At 42.9% G+C, this 13,525-nt stretch overlaps 1 protein-coding gene across 8 annotated transcripts in view; it reads right to left on the bottom strand.

Annotated features, from left to right (window-relative positions):
* Positions 1-3,636: 3,636 nt before the first annotated feature.
* Positions 3,637-13,525, bottom strand: part of CENPP (centromere protein P) — a 245,147-nt gene continuing 235,258 nt past the window's right edge. For 3 of the 8 annotated variants that reach the window (XM_083156143.1, XM_083156142.1, XM_083156145.1), the window contains exons 7-9: positions 10,243-10,322; positions 7,870-7,961; positions 3,638-3,993 (exon numbers count right to left, since the gene is read on the bottom strand). In XM_083156143.1, coding sequence (XP_083012269.1) covers positions 3,863-3,993; positions 7,870-7,961; positions 10,243-10,322 — 303 coding nt within the window. In that variant the 3' untranslated portion in view covers positions 3,638-3,862. Of the gene's footprint in view, positions 3,994-7,869; positions 7,962-10,242; positions 10,323-13,525 lie in introns of all 8 variants that reach the window. The other 5 variants (XM_083156146.1, XM_083156141.1, XM_083156140.1 and 2 more) reach the window with 5 other exon arrangements.

Raw genomic sequence — 13,525 nt, 5'->3', positions numbered from 1 at the left:
AAGTTATTTATTTTATAATCGTTTTATTAACTCTTGATAGGTTTTTAGGACTAAGCTTTGCTATTGCTGGAATCCGGAGGCTGCAGCAGACAGTTACCTGGGTATAGAAAATGGTACTAGTAGAAATCACTATACTGCAGTTACAGCCTAACGTGACTAAGAAGAGGACACTAGATTTTAGGAAGATGGCTTACAGGGGCACGCCCAGGAATTTCTGCATACATGAACTGCAACAAAGATAGGTTTGGTTCCTGGTAAACATATCTTCATCTGCTACTTCTACATGCGTAATATTGGGATATAGATTGTATTCCTCATGTCTGTGAAACTGGTGAATTGAGTGATGTCTGCAGCTGTGTGACTTCCGTACTTCAGGCTTCTCCTGAGGAATCAGGAGGGGGCAGAATGAAGATCCTTTCCATAAATGACCGTACAGTGCTGCCGGTGAGGGCAGTAGATGCTGCTCTGTGAGCAGAATACAGGTTGAGTATCCCTTCTCCAAAATGCTCGGGCCACACGCATTATAAGGATGCGTTGCGTGGATACGCCGGTACTGTCACCGACTCTCACACAAAAAACAGGGATATCCTGGTAAGAGATAAGCAACCTGTAATACATTATATGCGCAGATGCTATGTATCTGTTACTTCCCTCACTAGACAACACCTCCAGATACAGTCATTGTATGGCTTGTCTTACCCCCTTTGGGTTTCTGCTTCAATGAAGGAACTACTGCTATTGCTGGGAGTGTGGTCTCCATGGGGTCTGGTGCTAAGGAGGACCACCCGCGCGAGGCCTCCACTCTTCTGAGCATGTGGCAGCCTCACTGCGCAATCTCATTGTCCCACACGTACTCTGTAGAGCAGGAACCTTTGGCGGGTGTATGGGGCCATTCCTCAGGCCTTGTCAGTATATAATTACTCCTAGGATAAAACCTAGGACACATTTGGCTGTAGAGTATGTGCTGGTGTGTTTCAGATGAGTAAAGCAGATTCATCTTTTATTTGGGACATGGACATAGCATGTGCTGCTCTGGTTATGATTTTCCCCATTTGTTCATGCTTATCAGAGAGTAAGGTGAGGAGCTGTGATCCTTTGCAGTCTAACTATACCTCAGTACAAGATACCGTTGCCTGCTCTCTGATATTCTCTCAGAGGGACCTCGGCCCATCAGCTAGCATTAGGCCATGTCACCTTGTTTTGATGATCACACCAGGGGATTATGGGACGTGTATGAGGGGGGCTGCTAGTTGTTTTTTTTAAAACCCATGGGGCCTACTAAAAGATGCAGGTGACGCTGTGTATTGGCTGGTGCGAGTTTATGCATGCGTTGTCCAAGTGTGTACTCCTTCATGAGCAGTGGAGGGTCTGTGTCCACAAACCTTGTCACACCCATAAGATGTGTGTGTGTGTGTGTGTGTGTGCTAAGCCCCATCCCACAAAGCGCCCGGGAATGCCCACTACAAGTTATACGCCTTTCTGAGTCTCTTCCCCCTAGCGCCTCATCTACACGCAATCTAGATGCATGTCTGGTGTGACATAGTTGCATGTGCAGCAGGAAATCTTTGCACGTGAATATCTGCCTTGCATTAGGCCCATGGTGGCTGTTATGTTAGGATTGTCTTGTATCCGTCCTCTGAACATAGCGGAGACCTCATGTGAAGCGGAATGCATTGTTCTGTATGAGAGGCCTCGTCCAATGATTCCTTTAACAGAAGAATTGACTCCATGTAACGTGGGGTCTCTGCTGCATTTAGCATAGCATGAAGCTGTGGTTGCACGGTCTTATACAAATTTGAGACCTGTATACATACATACATACATACATACATACATATTGTTACAGTATTATGGTCAGTATGCTGTTGAGTCACTGCAGCCAGGCACTGGTCCGGCTAACAGCAGGTTATGCACCTCAACCGCACAGAAGATGTAAATACATCACATCTCTCCTGTTCTAGAACTTTGTTTTTAAATATATATCAATGTATTTTTGGCAGCGCTGCTAATAAATGTTGGAAACACGTGATTCTTAAATAAACCTTTCATTTCAGAAGGTGATGTTCTTTTAGCACAGGCGGAAGATGTATGCATATTGCTAAGGCCGCAACGTCTATAGTGTGTAAGTGAATAAACATTACAGTGTGTACAGTATGCCTTTCAGCCGCGATAGTAGCGGACAGTAAGGGGCGTATTACGTCAGTGTAACTCCTATACTTATGCCAAATATGTCCTCAGCCCAGCAGCACAAAGATCACTTTTTTATATTAAGCTTTACCTGTAAAATGTGGAATTAAAGAGAATTGGTGACATTTGATATGACACTGGTTATTGGCAATGTGCAAGCCATTAATAAAACCATGGGACATGTTCTCTTTAACTAGAGCTTAAACTGTATACAGCTTTTAGTAGCTGAATAATTTGTCTTACAAAAGTCTGCTGAATATTATCCAGTTTGCATTCAAATAAGTCTGTATGGCCCCAAATGATTATTTTGGCACCAGACATTGTATTGTTGGCTTCAGATTATTTTCAGACCCGTTAATGCATATGGCGGGTCCCTGCTGGCTGTAGGTGTGTGTCCCCTGCAGATAGTGCAGGTGTCATCCAGCCAGTAACTGGGTGTAGAGACAGACTTGGACTGGGAGATTGGGACTAAGCGATTTGGTTGTAACCGCCAAAGATAGCCTGCTGCCATTCCCGGCTGCTAGCCCGTGTGTACGGCTAGATACATCTAGTCATAATTGACTTGTATGCGCTGTCTATTTGGCTGGGTGATAGAAATTCCATGGGGCTGTGTACAGCGTACTGCAGTGTACACATGGGGAGATTTGGGCAAACCTTTAGGTGACTTTGACTATCTAGTCACAATCACCTGGCCGAATCTCCCCATGTGTACATGGTTTTAGTTCTCATTCTGGATCTATCCAATGGTGTACGGTCATTAGGTCGACACACCAAAGGTTGACCTAAGCAATGTCGACCATGGGTTGGTTGACCCAATGTCCCATACCCCTATCCAATTTGGGCAACTTTAACAAAAATTGTAATTGTTAGTGGCTTTTATCTATTGGGGGGGGGGGTGGGGGGGTGGGGTGGGGTGTGGGGGGGTGTACACACACACACATGGGAGTCAAACGAGGTTCCAGATTGTAAAGATTAACAAATAAAGGCATGGTGAATGCTATTCACAATTTAAGTACATAATCGGCAAGTGCATGGAATACAGATTATTTTCAATTTGTTTTGAATATATCATTACCCAGATGGCGGCCATTGTTCCCGTTACACATTTGCAGCCCATTTCTGGAAGTGAACGACGTCACCTGTGAGCAGGACTGTGTCTGCAGGAACATTGTGACATCTTTTCACAAACCAGCTGAAAAATAACTTATTCTATGCACTTTTTGATTATGTAGTAACATATAGTATTTTTTGTTAACCTTTACAATATTAGTTTTTTTTTTTTTAGTATTTTCAAAATGAGGTTCTATGTAATAACGTGACCCAATCCCACCGTGTAAACCAGACTTGATATGTGATTACTGTTACCAAGAAATGCATTAGATTGTGTCCCACTGACTTTGCGTATCTGAACTAAGCAAACAGTACATGAATTGCTTTTTCTGTATCGGTCGCATTTAGTTTTAATGGTTTATTTATTTTCCGTAGTCTGATAAATTATATATAACGTGCCATGTTTACTGTACATACAGCATGTCTTATGTATATGGTTTGTAAATCCAAAACTACAAGGTTTATATTCAATAAAAAAAATATTGCAATTTTAGAAGTGGAATGTGTTATTTATTCATTTGGTCTGGATTGTAGATCATTCCTGTGGTCAGAGTAACCGCATCAGTCACTGACTTTTTGTCAGGCAAAATGATTGAATGATATTCTCAATGGACTCTTGAATGCCAAAGATCTGGAGTAGAGTCTTGAATCCCAACGCAGCAGTTTCCAGTACTCCTGTTTCATCCAGAGCTGCTGCTGTAAGACAAGTGGGACAATGTCAGTACGCCGCTCGTGTCTCTCCTAGCTTTCACACACCCCATCACTGTATGTTCTTACAAGCCAGAGTCGTGCTTGGAATTAGGTTGGCCAATCTCTGTATAGGGCCAAATCCAGGTATCCGCAGCATGTGCAGTCTATTGTTGGGCAGCATCTGCACACTCAGATGCTGTTCCTGACCCTAGGGTGCGGCTCTGTGCAGCGTGTCGTGGTCAGAGGCTGCGCAGCCTGCCAGCCACACCTGTCCTGTATGTATATAGCCTCCTATTCACATTAACTCCTCTTTACACCCTTCCTCCCTTTCTAATCCACTTTTCTCAGCTCGAACCTATCATGAGTTTTATACCTATGATAATTTTCCTCTGCAACTGCACCCCTCTATAATGTTGCAAAGAATGGGAAGCCAGGGAAAGGTTTTAAAGTCACGTGTCTCTCGGCCACGCTGCTTCTTGCCACCTCATGTCTCGTAACATCCTCTCACATCCATCTTCAAAACTCCTCATCCACTGCTACCCCAACTATGGGGCTCATTACTTCCCTTACCAGACTCCACCAACATGCACTCTTTCAAACACTTCCCCCAAATCTACCTCTCCGTGCTTGCCAACCTACACTCTACATTACACTCTGCACCTTCTGTCTACAATGTATATCTCTGGTTCTCTCCAGGCTTATTTGTCCACCTGGTAAAAATCCCCTAACCACTAGGCCAGACATGCCCAAACTATGGCCCTCCAGCTGTTGTGAAACTACAAGTCCAATCATGCCTTGCCACAGTTTTGCAATTAGGGAATGCTAAAACTATGGCAAGGCATGCTGGGATGTGTAGTTTCACAACAGCTGGAGGGCCCCAGTTTGGACATGCCTGCACTAGGCATTCTTCCCTCCAAGAACAGCGACAAATGCAAAAGTTGTGCAGGAAAACTTTCGGCTGCATCAAAGTGCTAGGCAGCATCAGGCTGGAGGGCAGAGAGCCCTCTCCCTGGATGAAAGAATTAAGGAGACTGTTGTCACCAGACAGCCCACCCATCCTTTCAAGTCCAACGTCTAATCAGGCTCAACGGCCCTAGCACTTGTAGCAGATCCAATGGTGAGCCACTTTAAAATAAGAACATTAACATAGTTAAATATATTTAAAAAATTTAAATAAATGACAATTCATTTAAATATTTAAACTAGACTTTTTTTGAAATGGCAAAAAAAAAATTGGACTGCAAAGGGTTAAACATTGACAGTGGTCCTCCTGTGTCCACTCTGTTAGGTGTTTGCTACTGGGGCATTCTGTGTAGCCAGAAAGATATACATATTTGCATCCACGAAGCAATTATCTGGGAGATGTATAAAAACATTTATGTTCATTGAGTAAATGGCCAATATTTAGGTTTTGTTTACCAAATGTACAGTATTTGCAAATGCACCCTCCTGTATAATACTAAATGTCCCCTCCTGTATAATACGAAATGTCCCCTCCTGTATACTACGAAATGTCCCCTCCTGTATACTACGAAATGTCCCCTCCTGTATACTACTAAATGCCCCCTCCTGTATACTACTAAATGCCCCCTCCTGTATACTACTAAATGCCCCCTCCTGTATACTACGAAATGTTCCCCTCCTGTATACTACTAAATGCCCCCTCCTGTATACTACTAAATGCCCCCTCCTGTATACTACTTGATGCTACTCTAATGGAAACATGTTCTGGGGAGAATACTGTATTCATTATGCTGCTTGCTTAACTCCTACACATGTAATTAGTACTTGTATTCATGCTACATGTAACTGCTCGGACATGACAGACTTGTACTCTAAAGGCCCCCTCACATTACTGCGATGAAATGAAATGCCACTATTAGAATGTGGAAATATTTTTGGATAGTAGGACAAAATGCCAGAACATGTTAAAAAGGGATTGATATGTTTTGGGGGTAAGGCAATGCCGTGACTAATTTCCCTATACTGCTCTAATGATACTTGGAGCATTCTAACCATGTGGTACTTGTAAATTGTAACCTGCTGTTAAGGCAGGGTTGCCGACCCTCCCGGAATTTGCGGGAGTCTCCCGAAAATCGGGTCCTTCCTCCCGCCCCTCCGGAAGGGTGGGCAACCCTCCCGGAATCAGGGGGACCCCCACTGAGCCCCCCGATCACGGCATTTATATGCCGCAATCCGCGGGTCTCAAGGGAGGGGGCGGAGCTAAAACGGCACAATCGTGTCATTTTAGCCCCGCCCCCTCCATGGATATAACTTCTTTCGGCTATTTGCTGTAATGGGGCGGGACTTAATGACGTCACAGTTAAGCCCCGCCCCCAAAAATCGTAATGCAAGATTCCTCTCCGGGCTTCTCCCGGAGAGGATTTGTTGAAAGTCGGCAACCCTGTGTTAAGGGGCATTTCTGGTTTCTGGTGCCAGCGTTGTCTTGTAATCCGGGGCATAACACTGGTGACTTTGTGACTTTCTGAACAGTTATTGTAGTTTCATATAATAAGATTTCTATAATACACACAGTTATTCAGAATAACCGCTAATAGATATATGAATGAGTGATAAACGTGGATGCCTCATTGATGGACTAACTCAGTGGTTCTCAAACTCTGTCCTCAGGACCCCACACAGTTCACATTTTCCAGGTCACCTGACAGGTGCACTCATTACTGACTGACATTTGAAAAGATCCGCAGGTGGAGCTAATTATTTCACTTGATTCTTCGAGGTGACATGGAAAACATGCACTGTGTGGGGTCCTGAGGACCGACTTTGAGAACCTGTGGACTAACTTATACACAATACGTTAAATATTATTTTCAATACTTATTACAAACAAACTCCACCAGAGAATTAACTCTATATATTGTAATGTCTTATTAATGTAGAGTTTACTTACATGGGTCTTCAAACTGCGGCCCTCCAGATGTTGTGAGACTACAAATCCCAGCATGCCTTGCCACAGTTTTAACACTCCCTTATAGCAAAACTGTGGCAAGGCATTCTGGGATTTGTAGTTTCACAACATCTGGAGGGCCGCAGTTTGGAAACCCATGGTTACTACATAGAGGCTTAGTCCAATTAGTGGCTTGGCAAAAAGAGCAGCAGTATTTCAACCTAATTGTATTCAATTGCTGGTGAAAACATGTGGATCAGCAGCTATTTTGCCAATCCACATGTTTTCATCTACAGATGGAGCTGGCCTCGCCCTTGCAGGGGATGGCGGAAGATTCACCAGCCGCTATCTGATCTGTGAAAGGGGACGCGCGCACGTCCCCTTCCGACGGCGCTTCTCCCGGGTCCCCGGCGGTCACCCGGGGTCCCCAACGCCTCCCCGCTCGCCCGGCTAACCCTGTTAACACTGTTCGTCTGCCTGAAGCGGAGATGGACAGGGTTCCCATCGCCCGGAAACTGAGACGCGCGTGGGTCTCAGTCAGATGGAGTGCCTCGCCAGCAAGAGGGAGGCTGGCTCCATCTGTAGGTGAAAAATTGGTGCTTTCATTAAAAATGGCAAATCCAAATTTGTCCTAAAAAACAAAAAATGTTGAAAAATGAATGCACCTAATAATGCATAATCTAACATTACATGTACACAAAATAAATTAATTCTCCACAAAATTTGCTTAAAATACTCTAAGGCAGGGGTAGCCAGCTGCCGTCCTCAAGAGCTACCAATAGTTCACGTTTTCTAGCTCACCTCGCAGGTGCACAGGTGCACTCATTACTGACTAACACATTTTCAAAGATCTACAGGTGGAGATAATTACTTCACTTGTGATTCTGTGAGGAGACCTGGAAAACATTAACTGTTGGTAGCTCTCGAGGACAGGAGTTGGCTAGCCCTGCTCTGAGGTATATCAGAGACACAACCTTGTTCTGGAAGATTTGGTAATAAGTCCAAGACGGGTATCACGGCTCCTTCTTTATTTATGGTGATCTTCCACATAAGCATCAGTCCGCACCTGTACCAAAACAATGATATGAGGAGCATGAATGAAAAAGCTGCAATTACTAGCTAATATAGATTGGCTTAGTTCTTTAACACCATTACTGTTTTATAGTGTATATACAAGAAAGGCAAATTCTTTCTTAAAAGGTAAGTTTTTTTTTTAACCTAAGGAACATGATGAAGAACATAAACCTACCTACATAAACGAGTAAGCCTTCCCTGAAAGGAATAGGCACAAATCATTAACATTATGTGATACGTTTTAAAAATGGATAAAAATAAAAAACGTGATCACCCTGAACTGGGATGCAGTCCGGATGCCAGCGTTCAGTATACCAATGTCAGCATTCAACAGCCATCAGCAGAAGCAGACTGGAGCTAGAACCTCAAAAATAAAATATCAGGATGTCGAAAGGGGAGGACTATGGGGAAATATGAGGTATACGGTCATTGGGTTGACACACAAAAGGTTGAGCCGACAGGCAGTATTCCATGTCCTACCATCCACTCTGGTGTGGAGGGAGAATAGTGTGCCAAGAGTAGGTGGTGACCATGTCTATATTCGGGACAAAAATAAATACAAAAACTCATGTCAACCTTTTGACTGTCGACTTTCCAACCATGTCAACCTAAAGCATGTTGACCTATTTGAGGTGTCTACATAAGCAAGGTCAGCCCAATGACCCATATCCAATTACGAAGGAGGCTGCTAAGAGGCCACTTTATTTCAAATAAAAATATAACAGTTTTTTACTGCAGGGGTGGTCCTTAGCTCCTCCACGTCTTTGCCAAAGACACGGTGACATTATCTCCTGCCTAGCGCCTGCAATCTCCACCACCATCTTGTACCTCTTTTCTTTGCATTATGTGCTCTTTGGAGAATTGGCAGCTTGTTTTGTGGGGGCCTAAACAAACCAATCATTTCAGCCACAGATTGCTGAAATTATTGGTTTGTTTACGTGTGCATGTCCTGTTTATATAACATGAGTGGGTGGGAGGGCCCAAGGAATTTCCCATCTTGCGCACTTTTACGTGCTCTTTGGGACCTAGTCTTTAAAACTGCCATCCTGTCTGCCAATGTAGTGCCACTGCTAGATGTGCCATGTGTTTGTGCCGCACACTTGTGTCACTTAGTTTAGTAATACAGCTACCTCGGTGCAACCTTTTGGCCTAAAAATATATTGTGAGGTGTTTAGGAAAGACTGGAAATGAGTGGAAAGCAATGTTATTTAGGTTAACAATAGCATAGGAACCAAGAAAACAAACATTTTTTACACATTTTAGCAGTTTTTATGATTAAACAAAAAAAAAAAAAATCCAAAACCTGGTATGGGTGGTTTTGGCAAAACGAATCCAGATCCGAAACCCAAAGTGTATGGTGCATATCCATAGTTTAATGCTGTGGTTCTTGGGGGTCTCTCACTAATGGAATAGTACTGTTGTGTCTAAATGGATGTGAGGATGTTGTCGGGTGCGATTCAATGTTCCTTCCATATTGTGTGCCTGGAACAAGTGTAAAGGTGCCCATACATGGTGCGACAGGGCGGTGCGATGTGCGCTCCTGTGCACAGCACATCGCACAGCACATAAAGTCTGTGCAGCCCATGCTTTTAGAACTAGGTTGCAGCTTATCTAGTACAAAAAGCATGGTGCTGTAGCACATTGTATGCTTTTTGTACTAGATACAATGCAATCTAGTACTAAAAGCATGGAATTCATTGCACCGTGTATGGCAGGCAGGTCCAAACTACGGCCCTCCAGCTGTTGTGAAAGTCCCATCATGCATTGCCACAGTTTTGATATTACGGAATGCTAAAACTATGGCAAGGCATGCTGGGATATGTAGTTTCACCACAGCTGGAGGGCCATATTTTGGACATGACTAGTGTATGGGCACCATAACACATTATGCACAGTGGGGTTATGTCCAGCATTCACAGTAACTATGCACAGTGAGGTTATGGTCAGCAGTAATGGTGCCCATACACGGTGTGATGCAATGCGTGCTCCTGCACACATCCCATCACACTGCACATAAAGTCTGTGCAGCCTGTGCTTTTAGTTTTAGACTGCATCTTTTCTAGTACAGAAAGCACGCTGCTGTAGCACATTGTATGCTTTTTGTACTAGATACAATGCAATTTAGTACTAAAAGAACAGAGGTCATCGCACCATGTATGGGGCACCTAAGGCGGTACCAGAAACCTCTGTGACTTTTTTCGCTTTGCCACACCACTTCATCTTTATAAACACAATTATTTAAAGGGAAAAAAAAATATTGGCATTTTACATACCCAGGGAGCTCCGGATTCATCAGTACCAGATAATCTGCACAGGATCCCAGTGGAAGTCCAACAACAAGCGGATATTTTTCCTGAATATGAACACAAATTTACAGGACCTTTACAATTGTGCACAACAGGAATTTGTAGCATTTAATAAAATCAATGTAATAAACATGTATAATATGAAATAGTCAATTGCTGCCCCCATAAATCTTAGCTGGGTGCACACTAGCGAGATATTGTTAGTTCTTGCCACTCAACAGCTATATATCTTTCTAGACCTAACAAGTCTATACATCTAGGCAAATGTGTATGAGTTATAAGACAAAAATATCTATTACATTTGTATCAATAAATACTGATTTCTATCTTTCCCTTCACACTTTTACCACATAATAATCTTTTTATTCATAGTCCATTAAATTGTCTGCACCCCATCAGTAACAATATTAATGACAATTCTGAGGACACAAACTGCTTTCCCAGTGACAGTATTTGGATTCACCAATGTAGAACAGGAATACAAGGAGTGCTGATTGTGTACAACATATCACTAAATCATTGCATGGGCTAAAACAGGAATTCTATGTAATGCCAATTTACTGTATGAATAATACAAATAAAATAATACTTAACAAAACGGAAATAGATTGTACCCTGATAGAGCGATCATTGGCCCTTATTCAGATCTGATCGCAGTACAAATTTGTTCTCAAAATGGGCAAAACCATGTGCACTGCAGGTGGGGCAGATGTAACATGTGCAGAGAGTGTTAGATTTCTGTGAGTTATTTTGTTTTTGTGCAGGATAAATACTGGCTGCATTATTTTTACACTGCAATTTAGATTTCAGTTTCAACACACCCCACCCAAATATAACTCTCTCTACAAATGTTACATCTGCCCCACCTGCAGTGCACATGGTTTTGCACATTTTGAGAACAAATTTGTACTGCGATCAGATCTGAATAAGGGCCACTGTTTCTACGTTAAGGTTCTGTTAATACCTTTCACACAATTACCCCACGGGTTGTAGATCATCCAGATAGTCACACAATTATGATAGTTCTGATAGAGACTGGGGGGTAGGGGGTGCACTGATTTCACCCACCTAACACACACTGGTTTTTCCACTTTCTAAAAACCGCCTTAACATTTCTCTTGTGTGGATTAAACCAATGAAATGTATTGCTGGCGGTGAACCCTAGGGAAATATGACTAATATAGGTGGAGAAATTAAAAAAAAAAATTCAATATGATTCAATGTTCCTTCCATATTGTGTGTCTGGAACAAGTGTAAGGCGGTACCAGAAACCTCTGTGACTGGTTTCCAATCAGCATGCCGATAGCCATTCACAATCAGAGTGGCTGGGCAGCATTCTCTACCTGCCTTCCAAGGAGTTTTGGAGTCACAAACCAGCTCTCCCCTGCCCCTAGAATTGTGGTACTCTGGGCAGCTGCCCAATGTGCCCATACGTTAATATGGGCTTGATCTATTCAAATCAGCAATTACCGCTGGAATCCAGGCATTTAGTACAGACCTGAGAAGTAATGGCTCCATTCTAAGCTGTCCTGGTTTGTAATTAATGCCGTGTTCACACTGGGTGAAGCAGTTCTACCCGGTAATTTGCCTAATACCCCTTTTCCACTATAAACCTGGGTCGGACCCGGTAATTTGTACCCAGTTCGAACCCGGGTGGGACATGGGTAGGAGACACATTTCCACTACAGTGCTACCCGGTAAATTGCCTGATCATCCCCTTTTACACTTAACCCGGGTAAGGCCTTTTTTTCCCTATAGATAAACATAAGAAAAAGCCTTTTTAAAGGGCTTTACCATGGGAGGTCACAAAATAGGGCCACCATTACACCAAAAGGGCCACCATTAAAAATATTACCATATTAGAAGAAGAGACCACACTCATTTATTTTAAAATAACTTTTTTTTTACTGGCAAATATTACCACACTCATTTCTTTTAAAATAACTTTTTTAATATTTTACTGTAAAATATTAAATATTTGGAACTTTTAAAAGTTTCTTCACACAACACAAGAAAAGACATGCCAAAAAAGGGTAACAAACAGAGTCCTGGGTGCTTCTTTCTGGTGTTATGCTGCCTTGCCTTAACCTGAGGGCTATTCCTTCTTCGCCCCAATAGAAGCAATGCAAGTAGGTATTTTGGTAAGGAATCTGATGTAGCGCCTTATTCCTTAAGCTGCCCATACACGTACCAATTACCCGGTACTTTTTGTGCTAAAATAGCATCGCATCCAATGCACAACATATGCACAACGATGCTATTTTAGCACAAAAAGTACCGGATAATTGGTAGGTGTATGGGCTCCATTACCAAAAAACCTATTGACAAGAAAAGACATGTTCAGGTAAAATGTTTGCTGTACACCTGAGCCTTTGGCATACATAACAATGAAAAAAGTGCACGTAAACATGTTAAAAAACAAGTGCCCATAAAAATTTTTAAAAGTGCAAGATGTAGGCTTTAACCAAACTGTGCCCACAAGGCGACTGAATGCAATAAATGTATTCAACATTCTTATTGCAATAATGCAATAAAGAATTTCGAAGAAAAAAAAAACAAGTATTTCTTATGACAAATTACAATATACCGTAAAATCAGGGGAGTCTAGGTTTGGCAGCAGCGTGTTGTCACGGCTAGTGGTGTTTGCCTCACTATACTCTGGGTTTAGTGGGGCACTGGTAGCAGTGCTGGAGGCATAGCTAATGGAAGTGTTGGGGGCGTGGCTAGCACCAGTGGTGGGGTGGTAGCTAGTTGCTGTGCTGGGGGCGTGGCTACTGGGGCTTCTATATGGTAGAGGCTCTCGGTGTGGCTGTTGCTCACACGAAATGCTAGGGGCGGAGGGAGTTGGCCCTCTACTGTATTGGCCATATGCATACTCATGGTGTACTGGGTATGCTGGGGCCTGTGAAGCATGTGGCGGACACGTTGGATAATGAGGAGGTGGGATATACCCACGATTAAGTATCCGTTCCAAGAAGGACAATTGTCTGTCCTGCATGTCCTTTAATTGATCCAAGAAAGAGTGCTGCATCTGTCTTTCATTTTCTAAAAACTTCTCCATACGAGCATCCTCATTGGCCTGCATGTCGGAGTCCATTTCACGCAGTTGATCTATTACTATTGAAGAGAAAGCTCTCGCTGCTTGATCGGAACGGTTTGTTTTTTTCTTCTTTGGCAGCACCTTGTAAACTGCAAGTGGGACAAACAAAAATACACTATAAACATAAAATAGCAGAGGTGTTTGCAGCCC

Source organism: Crinia signifera, chromosome 8 (genome assembly GCF_055691185.1).
Source record: "Crinia signifera chromosome 8, ASM5569118v1, whole genome shotgun sequence".
NCBI lineage: Eukaryota > Metazoa > Chordata > Amphibia > Anura > Myobatrachidae > Crinia > Crinia signifera.
The sequence above is the reverse complement of the archived record's forward strand: the minus strand, read 5'-3'. Positions and strand labels throughout refer to the sequence as shown.